General features: G+C 48.1%; 1 protein-coding gene across 1 annotated transcript in view; it reads right to left on the bottom strand.

The window, feature by feature from the left end:
• The window catches only part of FAM20A (family with sequence similarity 20, member A), a 64,695-nt gene that overhangs the window by 11,750 nt on the left and 29,279 nt on the right, over positions 1-23,666 (bottom strand). Inside the window, exons 2-4 of the mRNA XM_006886398.1 lie at positions 4,526-4,710; positions 3,497-3,547; positions 2,129-2,207 (exon numbers count right to left, since the gene is read on the bottom strand). Of these exons, the coding sequence (XP_006886460.1) occupies positions 2,129-2,207; positions 3,497-3,547; positions 4,526-4,710 (315 nt within the window). The remainder of the gene's footprint in view (positions 1-2,128; positions 2,208-3,496; positions 3,548-4,525; positions 4,711-23,666) is intronic.

Below are 23,666 nucleotides of genomic sequence, written 5' to 3'. Positions count from 1 at the left end.
GTGTCAAGGGGGAAATGGTGAAAACGTGTGTGTGTGTATGTGTGTGTGTGTACTGGCATGAAGAAATGGAAAGGTAATACACCCAGAACCGGAAATGGTGAAAGCGTGTGTGTGTGTGTGTGTGTGTGTGTGTGTGTGTGTGGTGTGTACGCACACACACAGACATGGGAAGGCATCACACGCAGAACGGCCTGTGGCTCCGTGGCTGAGACAAGTCAGTGCACAGCAGAAGGATCCAGGCCTTCTGCACACGGTCATCCAGGGCTGTTGTCCTGTGCCATCCACTCTATCCTAATGCACTGCAGTCCTCTCAGGACAAAGTCGCCCCGCCCCATCGGGTTTCCTAGGAAGGCATTTTTACAGGAGATCACCAGACCTTTCCTCCAATGGTACAGCTTGTGGGTTCAAACCACCGACTTCTCAGTCAGGAGCCAGATGCTTTAACGGTTGCAGCACCAGGGCTTGTATCAACTCAGAACCAAACTCACTGCACAAAGCCTGTTCCACCTCAGTGACTCTGCACGGGGTCTGCAAGGCTGTGAGCGGCAACGGGCAGAGCCCGCCCGTATTTCTCTCTCAGAGCTGCTGGTGGATTAGAACCTCTAGGGACACCAGGCCTCTGGGTTTGCAATGACCCTCACTAAGGATTAGGCCATCAAAGCTCCCTCTGGGTATACCAGAGGTCTGGTAGCCTCATGTAATGAACTGTGCTGTCAACCCAAAGGGGCACAGTTCGAATCCATCAGCTTTTCTGTGATTATACTGCCTCTGAAACCCTGCTGGAGGGTCAGCTATGAGTCGGGTCTGACTTAATGACACCTAACAACAGAACAGCAACAGATTCTGCACATACCCAATTTCCTATTTAAGAGTCCCTGATGCAACAGAAACAAAAGGGGGGGGGAACCCCACAAACCCAAAGCCACCTGTACCCACGCCATCATGAGAGCAACCCCCCGTGGAAGCTCTGTGCGTAACTTCCCTGGGTCTTTATAGAAGCAAATGATCAGGACTTTCTTCTACAGCACTGCTATGTGGGTTCACACTACCAACCTCTAGGTTAGTTGCCAAATACAAACTGTTTGTGCCATCCAGTGACCTTCCCTTGGGACTAAGGGCTGAGTTTTTAAAAAAGATCCAGCCAGTGAGAGGAAAGCAATGTAGACCTCCTTCTGTAGAAGACATGCTCACTACAGTGAAGGGTCAGTGAGGAAGAGAAAGGCCCTCGATGAGATGTATAGAAAGAGTGACTGGGGAAAAATGGGCTCAGGCATAGCCACTGGTGAGGGTGGCACAGGATGGGCAGAGTGCCTGCTCTTGGGCAGAGGGTCGCTGTGAGTTGGACCCAATAACAACAGGAAGTCCCTGGGCGGTATAAGCAGTTTGCACTAGACTACTAAAGTCTGCAGTCATAGACCTCTCCACATTATTGAGGAGCAATGATGTTACTTTGAAGACTAAGGTGTGCCTTATTCAGGCCATGGTCTTTTCAATCACTTGCTATGCTTCTGACGGCTGGACAGTGGATAAGGATGACAGAAGAATGAATGGATGAGTTGTGGTGTTGGAGAAGAGAACTGAACATCCCATGGATGGCCAAAAGATCAAAAAGATACGTGTTGGAGAAGGTGCAGCCAGAGTGCTCCGTGGAGGCAACGATGATAAAGCTTCATCCCACATACTTTGGGCACGTTGCTAGAAGATTATTGCTTGGAGAGGGACATCATGCTTGAGAAGGTGGAAGGACAGGAAAAGAGAGGAAGACCCTCAGCCAGGTGGACCGACACAGTGACTGCAGCGATGGGCTCCTGTGTGTCAGAGATGGTGAGGATGACGCAGGATAGGTCAGGGGTCAGATCTGTTGTTCATAGGGTCACTGTAAGTTGTACTCAATGGGCACATAACAACAATTAGCCTTAGGGTGGATGGTTCAAGTCCACCAAGGGACGCTGCAGGAGGAAGTCCTGTTGGTCTGTAAAGGTCACAGCCATGAAGACTCTATGGAGCAGTTTTACTCTTTTGAGCCTCATTCACTCCACGACAATGGTGTCTGTCTTTGGCGGCGGCGGCCTTAGGAGAGAGTTCCATTCCTGACCCAGGACTGGTGGTGAGGAAGGCAGCCACTTACCTCATGGGCTTGAACATGGCCTTCCCGAAGTCCGAGAACCTCAGCACCAGCTTCAGGTGCACGCCGCTGGGTTTCACAACTGGGGAGGAACAGAGGGTTGATAAACCACGCTCCTGGTCCCAGAACCAGACTCCTCAAGGAGCGGTGACCCTATGTTAACCCACTTCCCATCTCTCACGGAATTAAAACTCTCTTGAGACTGAGTGGCGAAGCTTGTTTTTCAGAGTCTGCACGGCCATCTCCATTTACCGGGCCACAGAGAGCGTGTCCACGGGCTCAATGCGGAGCACTTCCCATTGCCATGATCAAGGGCGCGTGAAACAGGTTTCCTCAGCCCGCTGCTCACTGGCAATGCCAACAAATGTTTTCCTGAGAGTCACCCTTTCCTCTTTAAGCCTCAACTGCACTCACGCAGATTTCGAGGATGCCATCTGTTCTATTACATTAGACTGATCTGTTTATCTGTATCTCCCTCTAAGACCATAAACCAGGGCTGAGCCTGGGATAAGTGGAGCGAGCCCACCAGCCTCCTTGTGCACGACCTTCCTATAGAGAGAGCTGCCTCTGGGCATTTGGGATGTGTTTCGCCTCCCCCTTCACAGCCCTGCTATGAGCTCTGTCCGGGGTGGGGATCGCCTCCTCCCTTGCCTCCAGTGCTTGTTAATGAAAGCTGAGTTCCCAGGTGGTGTCCGCAGCTAACACTGCTCACTGAAAGGCTGCAAGTTCGCATCTACCAAGAAGTGCTTCCAAAGAAAGGCCTGGCCACCTACTGCTGAAGAATCTGCCCCTGAAAACTCTACAGAGCCCAGCTGTACTCCGGCTCTCATGAGGTCTAACACACAGGGTTACATAAAGAAAAGGGAAACCCCGGGCCCCCCATGCCCTTCCAAACCACTGTCACGTCATATCATATGTGGGCATTTCCGTCACATAATTCCCACTTTGGGGGAGTGGGCGAGGCTACCCCTAACGTGTAGGCAGGGTTGCAAGCCACCGTCACATGCAATGCTGCTTAAAAGAGGGCATGAAACCCAGTCGCTTGAGGATGCTGTTAAAGGGCAGATTGTGATCTGGGAAATCAGAGAGGCTTGTGATTCTGCATTTCCAATAATCTCCTGCACTACAGGCCAGGTGGTCCCTGGCTCTAGGTTGACCCGCAGGAATTCCTCTTCACTGCCTTCTCCTCTCTGTGGGTGGGTGGGTGGCATGAAAGGCCGAGCTCACAAGGAGAGGTAAAGCCATCTCCATCAGCTCCAGATCGGGGCCCCCACTGGACAGGGAGCTGGGCAGGCCAGGCTGCTGCTAGCTCTAGGGGGTCACATGACCTTGGCAGTGAGTGGGCAGGTTGGGGTGGGCCAGGCCACTTACTCTGAGTGCAGTCACACGCCCCAAGCAGTGCTTTCTCGTCCTGACTGTAATCTGGAAAGGAGAAGAAGACAGAGAGAACGTTCAGCCTTGTTCCAGGACCGCTGGCCATGTGAGGGCCCATGACAGAGGTGCGGACCAGGTAGAGGGGTACATAGTGGGGGAAGGGATAAGACTAAGGGAAGGGGTACAGCTTGTGAGAAGTGGTGCAGGCCAGGGGAGGGGCTCCTGACTGAGGAGGGGTGCTGATCTAGGGAAGGGATGCTGTGGAGTGGCCCAGAACCCCTGACATCTTGGCTTCTGAAGCTCCACCCCAGGCCCCATGCTCCCTGGACTTTCAGTGGACATGCTGGCAGGACACCGGCTCATCTGGCCACCGCTGGTCCCTTGCGGCATCACTTAGTCTGTCACAGGGCTTTAGAACACAGCTGGAGCCAGCAGACCTGCTCCTGAATCTTCTCTATATTGCTGAGTCCCAGCCAAGTCACTTAATCTCTCTGAGTCTCAGTTTTCGCATCTGTAAAATGGCACCAGCACTGTCATAGGTCACAGCATAAAAATGCACTTCCTCGTTCAAAAGAAACCAGTGAAAGCTTAATTGCAGTGGAGGAAACTCTGACTCCTGGTGACCCCAGGTGTGCTGGTAACAGAAAAGGTGACAGTTTGAATGCACACAGAAGTGCTTCAGAAGAAAGACCTGGCTGACCTATTTCTGAACAATTTGCCACTGGAAACCCTGTGGAACACAGTTCTACTCTGACACACACAGGGTTGCTGTGTTTAAAACAACACTCAGTGAAGGCAAAAATCCTTTTCATAAAGTGTGCAGACACCTGCCTATGCCTCCTTTATAGGGTTTCAATGAGATTATAGTTACAAGATCATTTTAAAAAAGAAAAAGGTCCATGTTTATGGTATTTTAATTATTCTATCTGTGAGATGTCAGAAGAAACCCTTGGAAAGTCCTCTTTGGAGTCTGACCCGATGTGGTGTTCATATCCAGTCTCTCCGACCCGATTCCCAGAAACTCACCTGCGCTGATGGTGGGGAAGCGCCTCATGTCATCAAGGAGCTGGTTGACGAGGGGGCTGGCGCGGGGATACAGCCCATGGCGGTTGATGCCCAGGTGAAACTGGATCCAGCTGGCCTCGGGTCGGAGCTGCAGTGGGGGCTCCACAGAGGTGAGGTTCATCTGTTCTCTATAGATCTTGTGTCGTCTGAAAGAACAGGGAGCATTTTCTTGTTAGAGGAACAAGAATATAAAGAACTGCCAAGGAACCTTCTGATTCAGCAAGTGTACGAAGCACACCTGGCTGTGGCAGGCTTTGTGGAGCCTGGACTTCCTGGGTGGTATACCTGGCTGCTAACTCAAAGGCTGGCAATTTGAACCAGCCCAGAGACACGTTGGAAGAAAGGTCTGGTGATCGATTGACTTCTGAAAAATCAACCACTGAAGACCCTGAGGCTCAAGACCCCCACGGCCATCAAGTCTATTCCACACACAGCAAGTCTATAGGATAGAACAGGACCGCCCCTCACAGTTCCCTAGGCTATAACCTTTCTCCAAATAAGAGGTGGCTGGGGGTGGGTTCCAACTGCTGACCTTGAGGTTAGCAGCTGAGTGTCTAACTACTGCACCTCCAGGGTGCCTTAAGGAGCACAATATTTGCCCAACAAATCTTCTTGGAACAACCATTTCTTTCCTTCTTTCAGCCAATTATTTTATATTTTCTGCTCTACAAGGTTTGCTCCTGAAAATAGTCAATGGGAAAGAAAGAGCTGGTGTACACTACAATCCCAGAGGTACCCGGTTCGAATCCAGCAGCAATCTCCTCCTGTACCAGTCAGATCCGATTTGACAGTACACACACACACAAAATAATAATTGAAAAAAGAGCTGGTGTAGCTGGACTCCCGCCCATAATCTGCACTGTCATTGAAGGCAGACATTCCCTGGGGAGGAAACACTTGCACAAGGTTCTGACCAAAGAGACAATGTGAAGATCAATCAAGACCCATGGCCTTAGCATTGGAAGAGGCCTGGGAGATCCATAAACCTGACCTACCATTCGCCTCTCTGCATCATTTGCTCTTATTAGTGCAGCACTTGTCTGTCGTTTTGCTGTACCAGAGTAACTTGTGGGTTGCTGTGAAGGTGGAAGGGTCACTCATGGTGGACAGGCTTCTACAGAGCTCCCAGATAAAAGACTAGAAAGTTAGGATTGGCCATCCACTTCTGAAACAGCTGGCCTCTGAAAACCCTATGAATAACAGAGGAACACAGGTAGCTATAGTGTTGGAGGTAGAGCCCAGGGCTGCTGCAATGGCTTCAAGTGTGGCACAGAAGAGGACAGGGTTCAAATCTGTTGTTCATCAGGTTGCTATGAGTCATACTTGACAGCATCTAACAACAATAACAATCACTCTTTGTATAGCATCCCTACAAACCAGTGGCCTATTTGATACTTGAATGGTCTCACTAAAGGAGACCTCTATATCCAGAACAGTCGCATCAGTTAGGCCAGCTCTGATTCTTAGGAAATATTTTTGCACCCTGAGCACAGGTCTTTCTGGGTGTTTTTTTAAAATTATTTTTTTTTGTGTGTGTACTGTCAAATCGGAATTGACTGGTACAGGAGGAGACTGTCCCTCCTTCTCCAGCAGAGCATCTGGTGGATTTGAACTGCTCATCTCTGGGAGTGCAGTGCAGTTTCTTGCCACTCGGCCACCAGAGCTCCCCAAGCCCAGGTCTTTCTGTAGCTTCTGCTTTTACCAGGTGAGGCCATGCAGAACAAGTCTTTGTGATATTCCAGGACTCACTGCCCTTGAGTTGACTGTTCTAGAGAGAGCGTAGTTCCCTGACAATCCCTCCCCTCAAGTCCACTCCACTATGCAGCCCTTGTTCTGGACTCCTGTCATGACAATAATACCCAATCATATATCCCTTTTAAACAGTTCTAACTCTCATCTGTTTCAATGCAGTATACATTACTATCCCATCTTTCTCAGTCTCCACCCAACCCCGATGTCAGTCCTGTTTTACAACAGTGGCACTATGCAATATTTGTCTTTTTGTGTCTAAAATATTTCACTCAGCACAATGTCCTCCAGGGTCACTCATTTTGTATAATATTTCATGAGTTCCTTGTTTTTTAAAGCAGCATAGTATTCCATTGTGTGAATATACCACAGCTTCTCTATCTATTCATTTGTTGATAGGCACTTAGGTTGTTTCCATCTCCTTGCTATTGTGAACAAAGCTGCGATAAACATGGGTGTGTATATATCTGCTTGGATGGTAGTTATGGTTTCTTTGGGGTATATTCCCAATAGTGGAATTGCTGGGTCCATGCTGATGTCTTCATAGAAGAGTTTCTACAGAAGATGTAGATTTGAACGTGAGGGTCTTATTTCCCTGCAACAAACCTCAGCGAGGAGCATAAGGTGTTGTGTTGAAACCACTAGTTAAAACAACACATTTTAAACTGGTTCAGCATTTTCTGACGGTGGAGAGGGCAGCTGGTGTTCGATCAGGTCTCCAGGCCCACCGCCAGCTTTTCCTTACTTGATTAACATCTATTTTTATTTTTAAAAATCACCGGGCAAGGCTCCATTTCCCAAGTTGCTCTGAGCATGGAAGGATGCGACTACCAGCCTCTCCGGGGAGTCTGCTGGAAGGAGTGAGGAGTTCTCAGCTTGGTCAGTCACCCCGAACTGCAGCAGCTCAGCATGTGATCAAGAGAAAGCAGCAAAGAGCCCCAGTGGGGCTGGGCCTGGGGGAGCACAGGAGTCGGGAGGCGGGGCTTCCTTCAGCCGATCTGAGCCCTAAGGAATTCCAGCTCCCACCACAGCGGAGGAGACAACATCCCAATCCAAACCCCAAAGTGGCAGATTGAGAGCGACTTCTGGACAAGCACACATGACCCTGGGAAACTTTCACCTTCCACCCTGGAGGGAATGCAGGCTTTCTGGCTGGCGATTCTGCCCTTGGGGAGCCCTGGTTGTGCAGAGGTTAAATGCTTGACTGCCAACAGAAAGGCCAACGGTTTGACTCACCAGCCACTCTGTGGGAGAAAGATACGGCTGTTTCCAGAAGATTCTCGACTTAATGCCGTCAAGTCGGAACTGACTCATAGTTGACCCTCTGGTGGGTTATCAGAGGCTGTAAGTTCACAAGAGGGGCCTGCCCTTCATTTCTCTCATTTATGCTAAATTGGGGGGAGCTGCTGGTGCATTTGAACTGCCTATCTTGGGGCTGGCAGTACAAGTATCTACCACTAGGCCACCAGAGTTCCCTTTCATAAGGGCCTTAGAACTCTATGGCGTAATGTCATTCTAGCTTATGAACTTGGGTCAACTCAACAGATTTGGGCTATTCTGCTCATACTAGAGCCAAGACCCCAAACCTTCACTTGGAGAAAAAGAAGAAGAAGGATTCACTACATCCTTTGTTATTTTGACAGGTAAGGTGGAGCTTTATAGAGTTTATTTCCTTACAGAAACCTTGGCTAAAATCACAGTCATCATATGTGTTTTTGAGGTACTCTTTAGGTAAAAGTGGTTAAATGTCTGACTAATAAAGGTCGGAGGTTTGAGCCCACCCAGAAGTGCCTTGGAAGAAAGGCCTGGCCATCTGGTTCAGAAAGGTGACCGCTATTAACTCCCTGGACGCAGTTCTGCCTGGACACACATGGGCACAGCATGAGGTAGAAACCAACTGCACAGCAACCAGTGCGGCTTTGGATAGTAGCTTCCAGAGGACTCCCTGGGTGCTGAAAGCAGCTAAGGCACTGGGTTACAAACTAAAAAGCTGGAGGTCCCCATAAGGTTTGGGTTAGGTTTCTGTCATCCTTAAAGTGATAAATCCTCCTTCTAATGTGTCTAATGTTGCAATGGTTTGGGGAGACAGGCAGGCAGCACTAAAGGGTGAGGACGACAGGCTGCAGGGCAATAAGGAGTGGTGAGGAGTGTACCGAACTATACAACACATTTGACATCTACAAAGCATGGCTCCCACACTACACAGCGCAGCCACAGAGGGATGGGGCCTGGTCCTCTCATCTGCTCTCCATGATCCAAACAGGACATCAGGGATTTGTTCCTGACCAGCAGGGACCTGAATTGTCAAAAGGGATTTTATTTTAAAAACAAAACCAAAATAACTTCCCTGATCTTATCATGCATGTGGGTCAACGTAATAGGTACCTTTCTCGGTAATCTTTCATTATCGCTTCCTTGTCAACCTCATCGCCAGTGAGTTGAAACTGACCCATAGCTGACCCTCTTAGTGGGTTTTCAGAGGCAGTGAATCACACAAGAGGAGATTGTCCAGCTCTATCCCACGGAGCAGCTGGTGGATTCAAACCAAGTGCCTTTGGGTTGGAAGTACAATTCCTTCCCACTAGGCCATCAGAGCTCCCTTTTAATCACTTGGGTCCTCATTAAGCTCTTGCTTCTAGTCTAAATAAGAGTTATGACTCCTTTCTTTTCCCACCTCCTAATCACCTTCAATCTTTTTTCTTGGGAAGTTTCCAGTACATGACTTCATCCTGGTGAGAATCTACCAAAGACCATCTCATATATCCTCCTGTCCAGCACGAATCTTTCCTTGATGCTCTCAAATGAAAGATGTTTTTAGCCATCCTGGTAACTCCATGTGTGTGGAGCAGAATCGCACCACAGGGTCCTCAAGCCTGTGAACTTTCAGAGGCAGATTGCAAGGCCTGTCTCCTGAGCCTGCAGGTGGGTTTGAACTGCCAACATTTCACCTAGTAGTCTAGCGCTGAAGTATTTGTAACCACTAAAACAGGAGGCCTGTTGATGGAAGTGTCAAACTATATGCCTGCTGGACTGAAGTGAGTGCTTTACAGAAACACAGACATCACCAAGTCCAACGGGCCAAGCGAGAACACTCAGGAGAGGGACAGGAAAAATGCAAGCAGGGTTTTCTGCCACAGAGACTCAGTTCTGCTCCTTACCAGGGGCCTCACCTCAAGGACAGTGCTGGGGTTATTGCTGTGCACAGTTTCTCACCTGAATTTACAACCACCCCAAAAATATAGATATTCTCAGTTTGCAGAAACCCTGTGAGACAGATATTCTTAGTCTGCAGACAAGAAGACTGAGGTTAAAGTCTGTGTGAAGTCACTGTGCCTAAAACACTTGGTAGCTACCCAAAAGGTCAATGGTTCAACCCACCAGTTGTTCTCTGGAGAAAGATGTGACAGCATCCTGAAAACATGTCCAGCCCCGGAAACTCTCTGGGGAAGTTCTATCCTTTCTCCAGAATGGCTGTGAGTCACAGCTGACTCAACAACAGTGGGTGTAATTTTTTGGTTTTAAGCCTCAGTTTATCTGGTGTGAAAGATGGGTTTTCTGATGCCTATCCCACCATATGTCATGAGATTTGAGTGCAGTGACATCCATCCAGAGCCAGAGTTGACATGGTGACTATCTTTCTTCATCATTTTTACTGCTTCTGGAGACTCAAGGGAGCTCTGCTGGTCAGTCCATAAGGAGTTGTGCGGTCGACTCAAAGGCCACGCCTCTCTGGTGGTTCGAATCCACCAGCGGCTCTGGGGAGGAGATGAGCAATCTCCTGGGTAGTGTACAGCCTTGGAGACACAATGGAGGGTCAGCTCCAAGTTGGTTCCTACCCTACAGTCATGAGCTGAGTCAAGATCAGAGACCAGGTGGGTGACGAGATTCAGCAACATGGTTCCACTGAGTCATTACAGTCAACCAGGCTCTCGAGCCAGAGCTGAGTCCGCAGGGACTCTCCACAGCCCAGGGTCAACAGCCTTTATCCACAGTGTCTGCACAGCGTTGGCACCGTGCGCTGAGGTCCATCGGGGACCCTGGATTTTGGTGCAGCCGGTCTGCTATCTCTCGGGGCACAGAGGGAGCTGCTGCCGGTTTGTATCCTTTAACCCTCCAGCAGATCTGGGCCTGGGCCACAGAAGCGGAAAGATGGGAAGCTGGGGCTGAGATCTTCAGCTGCTCCTGGGGGGAAAGTGGGAATTTACCCAAGATTTGTCATTCATTCCTGGGATGAGGGAGCAGAGCGGGCAGTCTCTGGAGGATTCTACCCAGTACCCTGCTTCCTTAAGGCACGGAGGGCAGAGTCACTGGGGTGTAGTTTAACTAGCGGGAGGGGGGGGGAAGGGTGTGCCCCAGATTAGGAAGGCAGACAGCTGAGACACCCAGGGATTAGGCGCATGGAGAAGGTTCTCGAGGCCTGGGCAGAGTCTAAGTTCTAAGTCATAGAAATACTACAAGTGGTGGCTCTAACAAACAAAAACTTCTCTGACTGTTCAGGACTCCAGAAATCTGGAGGCTGCTAGTGCTGGAGGAAGTGAGATCTGGTGGCCTCATGGGTAAGGAGTTGTGCTGCTAACCCAAATGTATGTGGTTCAATCCACCCACCATCTGCTCTGAGGGTGAAAGATGGGTAATCTCCTCCCATGCAGGTCACTGCCTCTGAAAACCCGTGAGAGGGTCAGCTATGGGTTCTTCTGATTCCACAAAACGAAACTAGCAACAGCCCTCCTGGAAGCCTCTCTCTACAGCCCTCAGGGAAGTCTCTCTGTCTCTCTTTCCCTCCCCTCTCCTCTCTCTCCTTCCCCTCTCCCCCCTGCTTCCCCCCTCTTCTCTCTCCCCCTCCCCCTCTTCCTTCTCCCTTCTCTTTCTCTTCTCCCTCTCCTCTTTCCTTTCTCTCTTCCCCCTCCTTTATCTCTCCCTCCCCTCTCCTCTCTCCCCCCTCTCCCCCTCTTCTCTTCTCTTCTCTTCTCTTCTCTTCTCTTCTCTTCTCTTCTCTTCTCTTCTCTTCTCTTCTCTTCTCCTCTCCTCTCCTCTCCTCTCCTCTCCCCTCCCCTCTTCTCTCTCTCTTTCCTCTCCCCTCTCCCTCGCATCAGGTCCTTGTCGCTCTGCCTCTCCTTCCTCAGCAGTCTTCACATGCTTTAGCATCCATCTCCCCGTTTTTGCTCTTCTTCTACTTGCTTCTCGTCACATGTGGTAGAGTTGATTCGACTCACAGTGACCCTTTGCACAACAGGTGGAAACGTGACAAACTCCTGCTGTACCCTCCCAATCCCCACCACGCTCAAGCCCACTGCGGCAGCCATGGTGTCACCGCGGCTCCTTGAGGGTCTTCCTCTTCCCCACTGACTTTTCTGAGCACAATGTCCTTTTCCGGGGACTGGCCTCTCCCGACAAGGTGTTCAAAATAATAAGACATAAAGTCTCCCCAGCCTTGTCTCTAAGGAGCGGTTTGGCTGCATTTCTTATCTGTTCCTTTATATGTCAAAGAGATGGCGTCAAAACACACCCTTCATGAATAACAGCATGTAAAAACAAAACAAACACCCCTATCCAAATGGGATTATAACCACAAGTGTAATGATCAGGGTTCAAAAGATATCTTTTGGGAAGGATACAATTCAATCCCCAGTACGCAGACTCCCTCAACACACACTAGCCATGACACACACCTGCTTTTAGGTCTGGAAATACTTCCTTGGTAATTATTTATTTTTTTTTTCTTTTTGTCTTGACATAGAAGGAATTGGTTTGGCTACACTTGATTGATATCAGGATAGAGATGGCTCTATTATGTCAATAAATTCCTTGGGAGTCCTTTTGAAGTTATTTTGGAACCAGACCACACAGACACACTGTGCTCTTGTCAGTTGCCATTCAAAGTTCCCTGCCTCACTCAGACCCCTTGGCAGCAGAACGAAGCAGGAATGAAGCACTTGTCCAGTCCCACGCCATCCCCATGGCTGTCTGAAGTCAGGACCAAAGCAATCTGCAAGGCTGTCACACTGCTGATTTTTGGCCTGCCTTCCCAGTCCTTCTTAGTGAGCGCCTCCCACCGAAGCCTGTTCACCTTCATAGCCACAAGCAAGCTCCCCTGACGGATGGTGGTGGCTGTGTACGGGGTCCAGCGGCTGGGAATTGCAGGGAAGGCAGGAACTCTACTCCCGAACTCTCAAAGCATCACATCACATCTAATACAGAAAACGGCAGATAAACTGCTGGCTGCTCATGTGCAGAAACCGAAACAAGGTCAGAGGGGGAAGTGGAGACCTGCAATTGTTCTCCAGAGAGGCAGAGTGGGCGTCAGTCCTCAAGGCCACACCTCGATTGCTTGTCTTCCCTCAGAATCCTTCTGAAATCCGACCCTGAGCTTCCACACTGTCCCCTTCCTGGCCACGCCCTGTGTCAAACTCGGCCTTCACACCTCTTGTGGAAATACTGGAACAACCTCTTAACTTTGTCACCACCCCTGCCTAACCAACTGCTCCAGTCACGTCTCTCTCCTACAGAACCCTTCCATCCACTTCTGGGACCCACGCCAACTAGCCCAAGCTCATTACTCTAAGCCAAATGTCAAGGTCATTGCCATCAAGGTGGAACTGGCTCATAGCTGACCCTCCACTGCCTTTCCTTGGGCTGTAAATCACACAGGAGGAGATTCCCCATCTTTCTTCTGCAGAACAACTGGTGGACTGAAACTGCCCGAGAGGCACAACCTTTCAGCTCCCTGTGTCCCCTCCATGGACTACACCACTATAACTTCCTCTACCCTAACAATTCCCAAGGGAAAAAACAATCCCTGATAAAACAACAACAATAAAGCCATTAAGAATCCCCCATGATTATTCGATAAACATTCACAAAAAAACCCCACTCATCCCATTCAAATGAGCTGCTGGTCAGTTGATCCCTTCATGGGGACCCCATGTGTCACAGAGCAGACCTGCCCCACAGGTTTTCCTGGCTGTAATTAACATCTATGGAAATAAATCACCAGACCTTTCTTCTTTGGCATCACAGTGTGGATCTGAACTGCCAACCACCTGATTAGTGTTTAGATACAAACATTTTGCTCTACCCAGAGACCCTCGGATGTTAAATGTTCCCATATTAATTCCTTGTATTGCAATAGTGGTTTATATTTCTGACACTGAAGAAAGTTCAGCGGGACACACTGGTCTAGTAGCCTCATGCTCCTCCACTCCACCACAGGGCCTTTGCACATGCTATTTCCTCCACCTGGAGCACCCGCTCCTCTCTTCTTTGCTTAAAGTGTACAAGTAAGTGCTTTGATCTTGGCTACTAACCAAAAGGTTTGAATCTTCCCAGTTGTGCTGCAAAAGAAAGACTGGGCAGTTTGCCTCATAGTAAGACCCCAGCCAAGAAAACACCAGGGAGCACAGTCCTGTCCTGGAGCACCCGGGAACGCTGTGTCCTGGAGCACCAAGGAATGCACTGAGTTGAAACTGACCTCATGCAATGGGACTGGCTTGGGGGAACATTTTGCTTCATATTAAGTTGCTGTGAAGCTGAACACTATGACACTGATATGTCAAATGCCATAACAGTTACCCATGCTGGACAGTGTTTGGTGGTGTTTCCTGGTTGAAACAAGCTTGGAAGCAGGAGCAGCACCCACTTTCGTAAATAGCTTGCCTCTGGAAACCCTATGAATCTGGAGAAAGGATGAAAGTCACTCATGCAAGTGTTGAGGACTTTTGTTCATAGAGTCGCTACGAGTCGTCTACGACTTGACGGTACTGAACAACAATAACAAATCTTTGTCATCTACCCTCCAGGCCAGAGTTTGAGTTTTATGAAAATGGCTATTTTTTTTTCTGGGAAGATGTTTCATGGTAATCGTACAGTGAACAGACTTCCTCAGGCCCAGTGAGAAAGGTTAATAGCACATGTTTGCCATAAAGTTGAAATTCCCAGAAATCCCACGGCCCCACCCTTCCTTATTTCCCACCGTTATTCCTCTTCTGTGTTCTCATCCTCCCCAGTCAGTACAGACTGAAGTAATCTTGGGAAAACAGCTCCCATCTTTTCCGATGAACTAACTAGTCTCCCTCTGGCTTCAGGCCAGCAGCTCCTTTCCAAAAGCAATGATGTTAAGACCTCTCAAGTGCAGCTATTTCAATTTCACAACACAGGATTTATATTCTCCCAAATCTCACTAGTTACAGAGCTGCTGTGAGTGGCGACACACTCTCCCTCAGCTTTAAGACTCACACAGAGGCCCCGGGGAGCACCTGGGTGGTGATCCACCGATTCTCTTCTGATTGTTTAAACCCTGCTCCCTTCCGGGAGCTGTGTGCTGTAGAGCACAGCTAAGACGTGCATGCATGCTGGGTGGAGAGGTGCGACAGGGTCCCCTGTCCTGTCATCTGGGGAGGAGAGATGATCTGCAGAGGTTAACAGGGATGTGGTCACCTGGACCCAGGACCCAGAGCAGTGAGAGGGCATCCAGGGAGCAGCTACCTGACCGGACATTTTCTCTGATGGAAACTCACTGGACAAACTCAATTGTTCCACATGCAGCTGAAAGTTGGATAATGAATAAGGATGTGAGAAGAAGAATTGATGCCTTTGAAGTGTACTGGAGAAGAGTGTCGAATATCTATCCCATGGACTGCCCAAAGAACAAGTATGTCTTGGAAAAGTGCAACCAGGGTGCTTTTTAGTGGCAAAGATGGTGGAACTTCATCTCACATATTCTGAGTATGTCGTCAGGAAAGGCTAGTAATCAAAAAAGACACCTTTCATGCTGCAAAAGGAGGCAGGCCAGACAAAAAGAGGAAAACCCTCAACGAGATTGACACAGCGATTTCAACAGCGGGCTAAAGCTGGTCAGAGATGCTGGTGTTGGGGCAGGATAGTGCAAGGTTCAAATTCATTGTTCTTAGAGGTTCTATGAGTAAAAGCCCATTCTCCGGCCCCTAACAGCAGACCGGTCTTCCTGTCATTATCTCAGGAGCCAGTTGGAGCAATGACTAAAGATTTCAAAGCAACAGTCTTTCTTCTTGACTGAACGCTTACGTTTCTGTACAGCAAGAAAGTGCCGTGGATATCATTTGCATCTTCCTAGGTGTCTGGTAGGGAGCTCTGGTGGCCTTGTGGGTAAGAAGCTGCACTGTCATTTCAAAGCCAGGTGGTCGGGACCCACCAGCTTCCCTACAGGAGAAAGATGGGCAGTCTCCTCCCATGTGATCCACTGTTTCTGAAAAACTGCTGGAGGGTCCGTTATGAGTTGGTTCTGACTTGATGGCACATAGCGCAACTGGCATTTGTTGGACATTGTCTGTAGGGAGTTACACTGCTGCCATGCATCTCTGGAGGTTCAAATCCACCTGCAGCTCCACAGGAGAAAGACGGGCGATGTCCTCCAGGTCAAATGAAAGCCTGGCTGAGTCAATCGAGGACCAGCTACGGGTTGATTCTGACTCAACGGCAATGAATTTGAGTAAGGTATTTGGTGAAGAGCTCACACAGCAAACGCTGCATCAATAACCGACTCTTCCCTGTTGTATGTTGTCATTAAATTGGCTCTGCCTCATGGTGATCCCATGGATAATGGAATAAAGTGCTGTCTAGTCCTTTGTCCACTGTTGTGGCCATGATGTTTTGAGGGTCTTCCATCCCAGGGGGCTCCTCTCCCAGCACTATCTCAGACAATATTCTCGGTGGTCTGCAGGGTTTTCCTCGGCTGATTTGTGACAGGAGATTAGCAGATGTTTTTTCCCTTGTCTGTTTTCCCCCTGCTAAAACCTGCCCCCCATGGATGTCCTGCTGGTATCTGCAATATTGGTGGTGTAGCTTCTAGCATTATAGCAATATGAAGCCGTCACCACAGTAGGACAAACGGGTAGAAAGGTAGCTCTTCTCTTTCACTCATTGCTGTTGAGTTGGAATTGTCTCACAGCTGACCCTCTAGCGGGACTTTGGAGGCTGTAAATCACAGAGGAGATCTTGCTCCCATGGAGGCCCTGGTGATTCACACCACTCGAGAGGCACCACATTTAGGTCAGCAGGTAACTCCCTCTGGGCTAACCCGCCAGAGCTGCCCAGGTGGTTCTTGGTGTTGTTTGTTGTTGTTATGTATCATCAAGTCCAAATTCAGCTCATAGTTGACTCTCTAGCAGGTTTTCAGAGGCTGTAAATCACAAGAGAGGAGTCTGGTTGTCCATCTTTCTCCTGCAGAGCAGCTGGTGGATTCGAACTGTATTGTGTGCCTTTTGGTTGGCAGTGGAGCTCCTTACCACTGGGCCACTGGAGCTCCCAGGTAGTTTTTAGATGTCTAGAAAAGTCTCCTGCTAGAGAAGTTTCAGGAACTGGTACCAGTACACAGTACCAATCTCACAAACATGAGGCTTGCTCTGTAACTCCCTCTGAGAATGGAATCCGAAGGGTGGTCTATGCATGTCCTAAAGCACTCTGCTTTGAAGGCAATTATAAAAGCATTAGCAAGAGCCTCGATGGCACTCTGCTTTCGAATTAGATTTGGGCATCTGTTTGATCCATCTGTCTGTTGTTTTGATTCTTGACATTGGCCTCAGAGAGAGCATTTGCTCAGGGTTGGTTTTTTCTCATGATGGTGATGAATATGGAGCAATCTTCCTTCTTATGTGTGTGTGTATACATATGTATATCTATGGGTGTGTGTGTGTGTGTATAAATAGAATACATAACTCTGCTGGCCAGGTGCTAAGAAGTTGCCAAACAAAACCCATGAAGTTTGGATGCGCCAGAAGCTCAGCAGGGGAAATACGGGCAATCTCTTCCCATGTGATTTACTGCCTCTAAAACCCCACTGGAGGGTCAGTTATGAGTTGGCTCCAACTCGAATGTACATAGCAACAAATATATGTATATTTATATAGTATATATATGTGTATATAAATACATGTAAAAGAGTGTATGTGTGTGTATAAATACACACACATACACACACTTTCCCCTCTCTTTTGGGTTTTGAGATTTTGCAGTTGTACTAGAACTTTTTTTTTAAATTTATTATTAATGTCAATGAAAATTTACGAAGACTTTGGATTTCCATTCATTCCTTGTTGCACTTTTCTCCCCTCCCAACCCTCCTCCCTAGTACACGACCCTCTTGGAAAAGTAAAAGAAAAATTCTTTCATTGTTTTACAATCCCTCCCCCCAGGTCCACTCAACTATGCAGCCTTTGCTCAGGACTCCTGTCAAGACAAAAATACCTAATCACGTATCCCTTTTAAACAGTTTTCTCCCTCATCTGTTTCAATGCAGTATACATTATTGAATCCATCTTTCTCAGTCTCCCCCCCCACCCCGATGTCAGTCCTGTTTTACAACAGTGGCACCATGCAGTATTTGTACTTTTGTGACTGAGATACTTCACTCAGCATAATGTCCTCCAGGGTCACCCATTTTGAATAATATTGCATGAGTTCCTTGTTTTTCAATGCAGCATAGTATTCCATTCTGTGAATATACCGCAGCTTCTTTATCCACTCGTTTGTTGATGGGCACTTAGGTTGTTTCCAACTCCTTGCTATTGTGAACAAAGCCGCGATAAACATGGGTATGCATTGTACTAGGACTTTTAAAGGTTCTGACTTATTTCCTAAAATTTCATTTTATTCTTTTTCTTAGATCTAAGATCTGAGCTAACCCACCAGAGCTGCCCAGGTAGTTCTTAGTGTTGTTTGTTATGTGTCATCAAGTCTAAGGTCAATGCATAACTGACTCTCTAGCAGGTTTTCAGAGGCTGTAAATCACAAGGCAGGAGACTGATTGCCCATCTTTTGCCTGTGGAAAAGCTGGAAGATTTGAACTGTGTGCCTTTGGGTTGGCAGTGGAACTCCTGACCACTAGGCCACCGGAAATTCTTAGATCTTTCAATGGCAATACAGAATGACAACGCTTTTTGGTCTTGTCCTGTAACATGTTATGAGAATGTCTAATCCTCCCCTGTCTGCCAGGGTTGGGTGCATAATGGTCCAGCATTGTAACTCTCATCTAAACTCCTTCCTATTCGTCTGCTTCACCCGTCACCATAAAGGATCCGGGCTCTGGAGCTTGTACAATATGAAGAACCATCTTTGACAAAAAGAGTAGCAAAGTGTGAACACAAAATAAGGGATGAACGTGACTGTTTATTTAGGATGACACAAGAAATCAGTGAATCCCCTGGAGGACTCGGCTCCTTTTCTTCTGGGATCCCACACTCGTGCACATGCTTCTTGCCTGCACCCCGGATCCCTCCCAGCCTAGCACATTCCACAGCTCCCAGCCCTGGAAGGAGAGGCCCTGAGTTGACTTTTATCAACTTCCCTGTAAATCTGCCTCTGCCCGTCAATTGTGCAACCTTCAACCCAGAACTACTGGCCGTCCTCAGGCACGCCGTTTTCAGGAAGTCTCTATCTAACAGACTTCCTTCATCCTGCCGCCCATCAGTTTGAGTGTGAGAATGACAGAAGAATCATGCAGAATGGAAGTGGCCGGGCCAGCAAGGGCATGCATTTACTGAAGTGACTACTCAGTAGCGTTCATCGTTTAAACGGACTTTAGTTTTGAGATTCAAGTATTGGTTTCCGGCCGGCTGGCTGTGTTCACTACAGAATTAGACAGAATGACCACACTTTCCAAAATGTGCTATCGGCAGAGCTTGGTGAATCACCGTCAAAACTCTGTTGATCACTATCAGGCGGAAAAGTGGCAGCAGAGGCTGCCCTGCTCTCCTCACCTCAGAGATGCAAAAACCATTCTGCTGCTCCTCTGGCTTGCCACCTGTTTACCTCCTGGCTCTCGCAGCCAGGGACACTTGGCCGGAGCTAGGAGGCAGCGCAGCCAGGGACACTTGGCCGGAGCTGGGAGGCAGCGCCAGCGAGATGCAGCCACAGCTTGAACCCCACCCTCCCAGCATCCTTCTCTCTCCCCGATTCCTTCAGTGCCCAGGATAGAGGCACCCTCCGTATTTGCTGTCTGCTTTGAGTCCTGTGTGAGCACTTGCTTTGATCCGCTCACAAATCACTTTTAGGGCTTGGTGACAGGTGACAATTCTCTCTAGCTGTAAATCAAAGTTACTGCTGGTGCTCGGTTTGCATTATTAATAGAGGAGGAGAATGAGGTCTCTCCTGGGAAGTCTTAACTCTGACAGGCAGTGCCAGTGCTGTGTGGCGGTGGGTAACGTATCTAACCTCTCTGTGGCCAAGCCTGTCTGAAAAGTAGGAGTAATGATTATGTCCTCACTATGGGTTTTGGTGAGGATTACACACATGAATGAACACTTGTCTTTGTGAGTTATTATTGCATTTCCGGGGCTCCGTTGGGGAGATGTCTGTGCTTTAAGTGAGGAAGGAAGGCCTGCCAAGGAGAGCTTCTGTTAAGTCTCCCAGTTACCCACGTGCTGTTTTCCAGGAAGGCATGACCTTACTGTGCAATTCCTGGGGAGGTGTCCTGCTGGTGGACAAATCAGGCTCCCTCCGAAGATAACCAGCTGCTCTGGAATAAACCCAAACCCACAGAGACCCCAATCTGTCACAGCAGAACTGTGCCCCAGAGGGCTTTGATGGCTCCGTTTTCAGAAGTCCGCTTCCCTCATCCAGGGTCCCACTAGGAGAATTTGAACCTCCAACCGTTCAGCAGTCAAGTTGGACCAAGTTCCCAGATTCTAGTCTTGGCCGCGGAGCTAAACATCAAAACAGTTAATGAACATCACTGGCACCACACAGACATACGTGAGCAGAGCTGTACCTGGTAACCCTCTTAGCGAGTGACCAGTGCATCAGGCCAGCACAGGCCCTGAGAAGGCCTGTAGATTAGCCTCCTGTTCCCAGATTCCCTCTGACCTTTCCTTCCCAGAGCACGTGGGAATAGTCATGGGATCTGGCCACACATGGCACATCTAGGGGATTTTAAGTATCAACGCTGGACGGAGCAGCCCCTCAAGCTAATTGAGACATGATGAGTCACAGAGCAACTTCACGAGTTCATTCCAAGGGGTTCCCACAGCTGTAGAGGATCTCTTTTTGTAGTAACTATAACTTCCCTTTGGTAAATCAAACCCATGGTCATCTGGTCGATTTTGACACAGTGACCCCACAGGACGGAGAAGAACTGCCTTACAGAGTTTCTGAAGCTGTAATCTTTACAGGAGTGGACAGTGACAGCATTCTGCGGAGCTGCTGGTGGATTTGAACAGCTGACCTTTTGGTTAGCAGCCAAGTGCTTTAACCACCAAGTCACCAGGACTCCTTATTGCCTTCCTACGTGAGCTCTGGTGGCACCGTCCATTATGGATAGGGCTACTAACGCTAAGGTCAGAGGTTCCAATCCACTAGGCATTCTATGACAGAAAGACAGGCAGTCGCCTTCAGTAGGATTTGTTGTTGGTTTTAGGTGCTGCCAAACTGAGACTCATGTGACCCTATGAACAACAGATCTGAACCCTGTCCCAGCCTGTGTCAACCTCACAGTCTCTGACATCCTCAAGCCCATTGTTGCAGTCACTGTGTCAATCCACCTGGTTGAGGGTCTTCCTCTCCTTCACCATCCTCTCATCTATCCAAGCACGATGTCCTTCTCCAAGTAATGGCCTCTCCTGGCATCATGCCAAAGTATTCAAGATGAAGCTTTGTCCTCTCTGCCTCCAAGGAGCATTCTGGCTGCACCTTCTCTAAGACTCACATCTGTCCATTCTCTTGGCAGTCTGTGGATCTTCCGTTCTCCTCTTCAACATTACGGTTTAAAGGCATCCATTTTTCTTCTGTCATCCTTATTCATTGTCCAGCTCTTAGCTGCATAGCAAATGATTGACAAGACTACAGTCTAAGTCAGGTGCACCTTAGTCCTCAAACTAACATCATTGCATCTTAGTAATTTGGAGAGATCCTTAATAGCAGACTTTCCCAGTGCAACAACATGTCTCTTGATGTCCTAACAGCTGGTACCAAGTGTGTTGGCTGTGGAACCAAGTAAGTTGAAGACATGGGTGGTTTCAATCTTCTCTCCATCCATCGTGTTGTTGTCCATCAGTCCAGTGGTGAGAATTTTTGTTTTCTTGATGTTGGGATCTATATTAAAGGCTGCAGTGTTTGATCTTCTGCAGCAATTGTTTTAAGTCCTCCTCATTTTTAGAAAGCAAGGTTATGTCATCTGCACAATGAAGGTTACTTATGAGTCTTTGTTGTCAACCAGGGACAAAGAAGAGACAGGGACACAAAGGACGGAGAAAAAAGAGAGGAAGTGAGGCTTGGGGAGAACAGCTCCAAGCCTGAAGCAGAGCTAAACCTGGCCTCTCTGTCTTTGAGAATCACCAGGAAGTAAATCACAAAGAGAATTCTTTGCAAATGAAGCCATTCTCTTCTCTGTTGACAACCTTATGCTTGTCTGGGAAGGAGGGATTTGTAATCACAATCTAAGAATTGATAAGACACCTAGGTCTGCCTTGGCACCTGATTCCTGTGATCTGTCTCAGGAGGAATTCCAGCTTGTGTTTGCGCCTCCCTCAATTCCTGTTGAAGCATTTGGTTTAACATTTAGTTTAACATTTGGCTTCCCACATCTTCCTTTGATCCTGGTGTTACATTCTTCTGCATAGAGTCCAGCTTCTTGAATAATCCACTCGGCATACAGATTGAATAGGTATGGAGAAAGGATACAGCCCTGACACACATCTTTCTTCATTTTAAACCATGTAATGTTCCCTAACTGACCTCTGGACGGCAAGAAGCTATGCTGCAATCTTGAAGGCTCACAGTTCGAGTCCACTACCTGCTCCATGAGAGAAAGAAGAGAATTCTCCTTGCATGCAACTTAAGAGAAATTTTGTGAATTTCTGCCTCTCAAAACTTAGTAGAAAGTCAGTCATGGGTCAGTTCTGACTCCATGGTACCAAACATCAATAACGGAAGTGTTTCCTTGCTCTGTTTACACAACAGCCTCTTGGTCTAGGTCTAGGTTTTACATGAGCACAACAACACTGGGATTCCCATTCTTCTCAATGTTAGCCACAACTGGTTATGATCCACAGAGTCAAAAGCCTTTGCATAGTCAATAAATCACAAATAGACATTCTTCTGGTATTCTTTGCTCTCAGTCAGGATGCATCTGACGTCAGCAATGATATCCCTGGTGCCACAGCCTCTTCTAAACTCAACGTAGGGTTGCTGAGTCAGCAACAGCTTGCCGGCCATGAGTTGAGGAGCAGTGTTTCAGGAGAGGTCAATGGTTGGTGACGTGGCCAATTTTATCATGCCCATGGGATACTGCCACTGTCTGAAGACATTTTTGATCATCACAGTTGGGTGGAGTGTTTTAAGGGATGTTGTTAAACATGCTACGATGCATACCAACAGCCCCTCCTCCTTTCAACAACAACAAAAAATTCTCTGGCCCCAAATGTCAGTGGTGCTGAGGCTGAGAAATTCTGGACGAAAGCCACAGAACTTTGAGCAAATAAAGCACTTAATCCTCTGATGACGACCTGCAAAGTGCTACGGCGGATTCTGGACTCTGCAATTTCATATTTGCCATACGCAGCACAAAAAAGCCTTCCTTGGGGACTCCTACTCTCTATGTCTCCTGCACAGCAAAAATGAAAAATGTTGGTTCATTGCTTAAAAAAAACCCAAATTTGAGTCAGCAATCATTCCGTTGTCAGTCTCACACCAACCCAGCAGGCATGTTGATAAAACAGTAACACGGGTTACTCCCAAAAGATGCAATATTGATTCATTTAAACCACAAAACCAAGGCCCCTGCTGTTGAGCTGATTCTCACTCCAGGGACCCTATAAACTAAAGTAGAACTGCCCCATGGGATTTCCAAGGCTATAAATCTTTACAAGAGTTGACTACTGTGTCTTTCTCCCCTGGAGCTGCTGGGAGGTTTGAACTGCTGGCTTTTGGGTCACGACCTGAGTGCTTAACCACTGGGCTGCCAGAACGCCTGTACTGACCCATTCAAACACCATCATTTTGCCTCTTTTCATCCTTAATTGTATAATTCTAAAACAAACACATCTATGTTTTATCTAGGGAGCTCTGGTGGCCTAGTGGTAAGAAGTTGAGTTGCAGTCCTGAAGGCACGAGGTTCAAGGCCACCAGCTGCTCTGTGGGAGAAGGATGGGCAATCTCCTCCCATGTGATTAACTGCCTCTGAAAACCCACTGGATGATCAGCTTTGGGTTAGTTCGGATTCTACAGTATATAACAACAACATTTATATCTACATACATATGTTGTTGTTATGTGCCGTCGAGTCGTTTACGACTCATAGCGACCCTATGTACAACAGCCCTAAACTCTGCTCTATCCTGTGCCAATCGCACTGCCTCCAACACTCCCATCCCGATTACCCCAGTCACTG

This window comes from Elephantulus edwardii, unplaced genomic scaffold (genome assembly GCF_000299155.1).
Source record: "Elephantulus edwardii isolate Elephantulus edwardi_28Jun2011 unplaced genomic scaffold, EleEdw1.0 scaffold00048, whole genome shotgun sequence".
Classification (NCBI taxonomy): Eukaryota; Metazoa; Chordata; class Mammalia; order Macroscelidea; family Macroscelididae; genus Elephantulus; species Elephantulus edwardii.
Note: the sequence above shows the minus strand (reverse complement) of the source record. Positions and strands in the feature narration are given on the sequence as shown.